The 7,426-nt window shown below is 37.2% G+C and overlaps 1 protein-coding gene across 1 annotated transcript in view; it reads left to right on the forward strand.

Annotated features, from left to right (window-relative positions):
• ETV1 (ets variant 1) overlaps positions 1-5,020 on the forward strand; it is a gene marked incomplete at its 5' end in the record, with an annotated part of 30,685 nt that extends 25,665 nt beyond the window's left edge. The window contains 2 exons of the mRNA XM_010144415.1: positions 1,546-1,647; positions 4,236-5,020. Coding sequence (XP_010142717.1) covers positions 1,546-1,647; positions 4,236-4,457 — 324 coding nt within the window. The remainder of the gene's footprint in view (positions 1-1,545; positions 1,648-4,235) is intronic.
• Between the last annotated feature and the right edge of the window lie 2,406 nt (positions 5,021-7,426).

Consider the following 7,426-nt stretch of genomic DNA (forward strand, 5'->3'; position numbering starts at 1 on the left):
AAGGTGGGGTGGAAGGCTAGAAACCTGAATCTCTTCCACAGAGCAAGACTTGATAAATGCTTTGCAGTTCAGGGGCAGGAAGAGTCAGTTATCAAGACTGCATCTGGATCTGCTTGCTTATTTAGAATGTCAAAATACCACACAATATAGCATATTTTCAACCATTATTTTGTTGTAGTTATCTTTGCTCTGTATTTATTTATTATGCAAGGCTGTTCTTTAGAGGACTTTTAGGACTGATGTATGCAGACAAAAACTTGGTAGGAGTAAACAAAGAGTGATGTAAGCATGTGTTACATCATGAACCACATGATGTGTTACACAGTAAGTGAATGAAGGTTACATGTCTAGGCTAAATCTACAGCTGGAATGAATTCAGCTATAACGTAGCTGACGTTAGCAGAGCTATGATAGTTCACATAAGCCTGAAAAGCTGCGCCCCTGAAAGGAAATAATGCTTTCAAAAGAAATTTTAAAAATTATTGTCCAGATGGAGATCAAAGTCATGAATTTTGCTCTTGTTATTTAGACCCTTCAATTCTCAGTGCTGCATGTCATCTATGGTTTGCATCAAAAGGCTCCAGATGCCTATGGGAAAGTTTAGTAGAGCAGTCTGCAGAGAAGCTACTCGGCTGCTCTCTCCTTTTTCCGGAGCTGTATGTGTATGCAGCTCTCAAACATCTTCACAAAAAGTGCTTTAAAGAGTTCATCAGCTCAGACTCTTTTCCCCTCTGGTGATGTGGTAGTCATTTGTGCAACCAGTAATTGAAATGTCACCAACAGCTGATAGTAATTTCAGGTGGGGAATAAGCAGTTAAGCTTTTCAAACAAAAGGCCTCTTTGTCCAAGACTACCTTTGGCAATAAAAGAGGAAGCATAAAGGCAAGCAGAAAGCATATTGTTCTCTATGGAATGGCTTCACAAGTTGCATGCAACTCCCTTTTTATTATTATTCTTTTAAGGGAAATTATACAACTGCAGCTGTGAAATTTCTGTCCCATTCTTCATGCTACCATATAGTTCTTCCAAGCGATTACCATGCCTCCTCTGATAATTCATTTTCTTTGCTGAAGTAATATTTAGGAATGGGAGTTGGCTTTTTACTTGTATTTCCTAATAATCTTAACATCGCTGTCATTCCAAGTCCGGTCTGTGTGAACTAAGCAGGTATGCATGTGTGTTTAATATAATGTAGTTTTTTGACAGCAAGGAAAACAGGAATAGTACAATTGTCTGCAGTATCAAACTAAAGAAGAGTTTTCATCTTTCAGGAAAGTTTTCTGGTAGAACTTGATAAATAGTTTAACCAAAAAAACCACCCCAACCCTCCACCACATTTGCAAATAAGTAAGTCTACTTCAAGTTTAATGGATGACTGTGTGTCCAGTTAAAAATCATAGTATGTGAGAAATTCAGGTCATGGCAACCTTTCTCCTGTTCTATTCATTGCACCTGTAGGTTTCCCCCTCCTTCATCACCAAATAAAGTATCTGCTTGTTAAATAAATTCATCTAACAAATCAATGCTAATCCATTTTTGCGGCAGGTGGCACGTCGCTGGGGGATTCAGAAAAATAGGCCAGCTATGAACTATGATAAACTTAGCCGATCACTTCGCTATTATTATGAAAAGGGAATCATGCAAAAGGTGAGTAGCTAATTTTGTTTGAAATTTCACCAGAGTATTGCCTGTTAATCCATCAGTCTGTTTACATGGAGTAACTTCATTGCTTAGGTACGTTTTTCTTCTATTTAGGGAAACACTAGGCTTTTTCACCTACCAGCTCCAGTATACGCATCAAGATATTTTTTTCTATGTAAAAAATGTCTGTGGTTTTAGTTCACACAATGCACATTATGATTATAGAGGAAGAGGTAACATTCAAAAATATCCAAAAGAGCTTCCTGCCACCTGGGAAGGGCAAACAGTAGAGTACAGCATGAATAATGTTTTGCAGATCTAAATTAGCTGCCCAGTGCTTGGTTACTTTGGTAAGTGCAAGATAGGGGGAAAAATGATACCTCTTAAGATACAAAATACCTTAATATTTTACCAATAGTGTTGTAATAATACCATTTTAAGTGGAATTTAATATTTTATAATAGAATTATGGGAAATATTTTAACAATAATATATATATAACAGTCTGGTCTTGCTGACAGTATTCAACCGATCCTTCTACTGTGGCTTGCTGAATTACACCTATGTTTTTATATCTTGCTGTGTAGTACTATGTAGATTGACTGAGAAATCAATAGGAGAGACCTGTCTGCTATATCTACAAAACTGGCAGGGTTGATTAAAGATCATAATGAACACCTTGTGCTGTAAAACTTGTACCATATCTTTTTCACCTTTGTTTTGTGATCTCTGATGACTAACATGCTTAAGCCATCCATTTGCCAATTCTGTGAATGGAAACAATGCTCTCAGCAACAGTTCCTCTGAGCAACTTTTCAAGTAGGTTTTGTAAAGTATCATTTTGAAGTTGCCTGTTACAAGTTCTCTTGCTTTGATTATGGGATCGTTGTAGTGCTCTCCTTTTTTTCACTATGCAGGAGTCAACTTGGACAGCAATCTGGGCTAGTATTGGCTTATGGTACTTCAGTAGCACAGTGCTTCATCCATTTTTGTGTGTCACATAACTATGCACTGAGTCTTTGTAAAGTGGACTGGAGACTAGATCCACTCAGGAAAAAGCAGAAATACTTGATTTTGCTGGGTGGTGCTTCAGGCACAGGAGTTCCTTGTTGCTGGTTACAACTCCGCTGCATGGGCAATCGTGCCAGTCGGCACAGTTCAAAGGCAGCACAGAGGCAAGAATAAGTAGCAAAGAGAGTGAAATAAGTTGAAAAGGTGAGGATGAGCATTATCTGGCTGATAACGCTGCCCAACCCACACATCCATTTAATATTGAACATTTACAAGTACTTCTGACACCTAGCTTGCTACCTCTTAAACTACTAGTCTCTTAATCCACGACAGTGCGTTTAACCCACATTTTAAAAGCTAGTTTGGATGCTTATTTTTCTGACATAGCGATGTTTGAGGTTTGCCCTAGGATCTCCTTATCTGGCTAGTTAGTGTATGTTAAAAACTAATGGTGGTTGCAGATTTGTAGCAGGTTTCTTTACTGCAGGGTTTGTAGGCGCATTTCCCCCCCCTCCCCTTTTGTTTTAAGTTAAGCAATGATCACAGATTATGCAAATGCCCAATTTCTGAACGCAACCTTCAGCCTATCAAACTTGCTGACATTAATGTGATGAAAAAAATTCTACTGCAGATACAGCCTCTACCAAAAGTTTACATTTTTTTTTCTGCAACTTGTGGAATAAAGTAAGACAAAAATTTAAGGAGGCGTTTCAGACTTAACTTTGCACCTGTAAAAATAGGGTTAAGTTTGCAACACTTTTGCTACCTTCATTCACTCATTTCCAGTGCCGTGCTAGCTGGAGTTGCAAGCAGCAGACAATGTGATCTTCATTTTAAAATACTTTTAATAAACCAGGCACCTACAATAAGGTACATGTTTTTTTACATAATCCCTTAAATAAGGTAGTTGAGAAGATACTTGACACTTTGGGGTGTTAAAATAAGACAATTCTGTATTGTTTCTGTAATACTTTAGTTTTCAGGAAGACGTAGCACAGACATTTAGTGCTGTTTCTGAATAACGGAAAACTGTAGGATCGCCTCTCCATAAGCAAATCCAAATGTCCTAGCTTTGCATGAGCAGTTGCCAAGTACATATTAGCCTACATATTTGCTTACACCATCCCTGTACAATCAGCATGCACTATAACTTAAGTGCTTTTATATGTAAGTGAGAATCAATCTGCGTAAAGTGAAACTCACATCTCTTATCATGTGATGTCTTTTTTCCACTTTGCACAAAGAAGTCATTTTATTTTGCCACTGTAGTGTCAGTTTGCTTACATTTTCCAACAAGAGCAGTTCCCATTTGTGGTTACATATAGGAAACGATGGCAAATGGATGGTATTCTACATACCTAGTCCATCTTCCAACGGGAAGCACGTGTGGCAAAATCAAGAGCGTTGTGCACAGTCTGCTTCTGCAGATCCCTGTTGCCTTTGCTAGGTCATTGCCTTACAGATTCTGCTGTTGCATTATTAATTGTGTAACAAAGGTGAGTTCTTCACAAAACTGTTGAACTTGGAGTTGCAAAACCATGAGGCCTTACACTGCACCTTTTTCTCCCTTCTGTTGTCCTAAGGTGGCTGGAGAGAGATACGTCTACAAGTTTGTTTGCGACCCTGAAGCGCTTTTCTCCATGGCTTTTCCAGACAACCAGCGCCCATTACTGAAGACTGACATGGAGCGCCACATCAATGAGGAGGACACTGTGCCTCTGTCCCACTTCGATGAGAGCATGGTCTACATGCAGGACGGTGGCTGCTGCAACACCCACCCCTATAATGAAGGCTATGTCTATTAACAACAGTGACAGTGAAGGGGGATGTTTTCCCCTCCCTTAGGCTTCTCCTCTTTCACAAGACCCAGAGGAAAGCTGAATCGACTTCAGTTTGTTTTTTAAATAGTACACTAAAAGGGGCTTTTCCTGTTGCATTACTCCTATGGTCTGCCATGGACAGCGCACTTTATTTGAAAGGGGAGGGTTGGAATCTAAACGTTATTCTGTGTAACAGGAGGAAAAGGGTGGGTTTGCTTTTTACTTAAGTTTAGGAAGGGAACATACAGGTTCTAAGTACAAAAAAAGCTATGCCATGTCTGTTTTGTTTCATATCAGCATAAGATATTGTACATTTTCTCTGGGTATCCGTAGTACAGTTAATTCTAATTGTGCAAAATAACCACTTGATGATGATATCAGCACAGCATGCCCAAGGCATTTGTTTCTTGCCATTCTTAATTGTCTTTCTGCAGTTATAAGAGAAGCAAAGCATATACCACAGCATTTAATTTAGAAATTTAGAAGCTTGCAGTGGCAGACCTTGCATCTCGCCTGTGAAAACAACCAGACATCTCAAGAGTTTTTCTTTTTTTTTCTTTTCTTTTTTTCTTTTCTTTTCTTTTTTCTGTTTTCTGGGGTTTTTTCTTTTTTTTCTTTTTTCTTTTTTGTTTTCTTTTTTCTTGTTTGTCTTTTTTTTTTTTTTTTTTTTTTTTTTTTTTTTTTTTTTTTTTTTTTTTTGACAGAATGGCCGTAAGTGCAGTGACTGAGCAGCAAAATCGCTGACTTCAAACTGCAAGGTGCATGCCCTATCTGGTGCCGCATTGCTATACGTATATGTCCGATGCTATGGCTTAGACATTTCAAGATCAATTTGAGGGTAGTAATTACATGTGGTAGGCTTTCTGATGATCATGTCAGCATTAAATACAGGATCGTGATCAGGAGGGAGAAAACATTTTGTATCCTTCCATTTCCTTTGGTACATAAATAAGTTATTTAATCAATAGGAATTAACTGTACTAAGTCACATATCTAATTATGCTGTTTAGACACAGCAAGCACTCCTTGAGAAAAATATCCAATACACTAAATAGGTACTTTAGTAATTTTTAGACACGGTACCCATTAATATGCATTTAAACCTTTTACTGCTGTGTTATGTTGATAACATATATAAATACTAGATAATGCTAATGCTTCTGCTGCTGTCTTTTTCTGTAATATTCTCTTTGATGCTGAATTTACTCTGACCATTTATGAGCAATGCTGTAACTACAGGTAGCATTTCAGGACAAAATAGATGACTTGAACCATTTATTGCTTAGAAAATAGCTTATGCCATAGCTGTGCTATAAGCAGCTTTTATGCGCATCCACAACTGACTAGTAAGCTTCAGCTTGCTAAGGAAAGCTCTGCAGAACCTTTTGTAATTTTTGGTGAAACGGAGACTTAGACGAACTGTCAAATGAAGTCGCTGTATGACGTAGTGCTGGCACTGATTTTACCAATCAATCAACTTGTTTTGAACACTTAAATGTAAATGTGATCAGATATGCTCAGAAGACAATTTAAATTTTGAGGGGTTTTTTTGTTGTTATTTTTCCAAATTGTTTTATTTTTTGAGAAGGGTAATCTTGAACACGAGCCACACACAGTATACTGTATGTAAAATGAGAAAAAAAAAAAAAGCCCTGACAAAACTCCCCAAATTTTAAATATTTATGAGCACCTTTGCTGAAATACAATGTTTCCTAGATTGAGGGGAGGAAGAGGGGGTAAGATCTGGATTTCTTTTTTTGCTCAGTGGTGAAATTTAAATAGGTGTTCATATATGGTGTACCCAATCTTCCTATATTCCTGAGATGCAGGAGGAAAATGAATGCATAACCATAAAACAACAAGAATAATTTTTATCATAATGGGTGGATTTCAAAGACAATCCGAGGTGGTGGGTTAATTTTCTATCTTCTGTCAGTTAAGACACTAGTTAAGCTATGAATACTTTAATATGCAGTTAATAAAAAAAATAGTGGTCACTAGAAAGCACTGGTGCATAACAAACATTTGGGCGGGTGTTTAATTTACTCAGATCCATAAGACAACATATGTTATTGGAGTGTATGTATGCCTTAATATGTCACCTAATTCTGTCATCTGTAATTCTCAATGGCACTTAAATTTTCAGTGATAAACCCAGAATCAGAAGTCTAAAATTGCAGAACTAGCAAAAAGGGGAAAAAGTTGAGTAAGATTGTTTCAAAAATGTGGTTTCCATTGAAATAAGGTTCAAATGAAACATGCTTTGATGAAAAGTCCTTGGATTGGTTTTGGTTCTTTAATGTCAGCACAGAGCGCCTCTTGCCTGTGGCAGGATGTGGGTATTTGGGAAAGGGGTTGGACAAAAAAGGAAAAAAAAAAAAAAAGGAGGAAGAAAAGGAGGGAAACAAATGAATCAACTGTGTAATATTTAAGAAGAAGTATATATATATATATCTGTATACGGTAGTGACTCACTGAACAAAACAAAAAAGAAAAGGAGGGAAACAAATGAATCAACTGTGTAATATTTAAGAAGAAGTATATATATATATATCTGTATACGGTAGTGACTCACTGAACAAAACAAACAATCAGACCAACATTACATTATCTCTCATCAGAAGATATAAAAGTCTTTCACTGAACTGAATAACCCTTTTTAAAATGTACCTAAGAGGTTTATTTAAAGACTGTTTATATTCCACTTTTTTGTTGTTTGGGGATTTTTTTTTTGTTTGTTTATTTGGGGTTTTCAGGTAGAATAATAAATCTGGCAGCTGATTTCTGCAAGATTGTTGTGTATTGGATTCCTAAGCGGTTGGACTGGAGAGGCCCCTGCAGTAAGGTTCTTTTGGAAGAGGAGATGATGGTCAGTTCCCAGTGCCTAGAATGGCTTCCTACAAAATGTAACCAAAAAAAAAAAAAAAAGAGAGAAATTAGGGGGTTGTAAGGTT

This window comes from Buceros rhinoceros, unplaced genomic scaffold (assembly GCF_000710305.1).
Source record: "Buceros rhinoceros silvestris isolate BGI_N320 unplaced genomic scaffold, ASM71030v1 scaffold1781, whole genome shotgun sequence".
NCBI classification, from domain to species: domain Eukaryota; kingdom Metazoa; phylum Chordata; class Aves; order Bucerotiformes; family Bucerotidae; genus Buceros; species Buceros rhinoceros.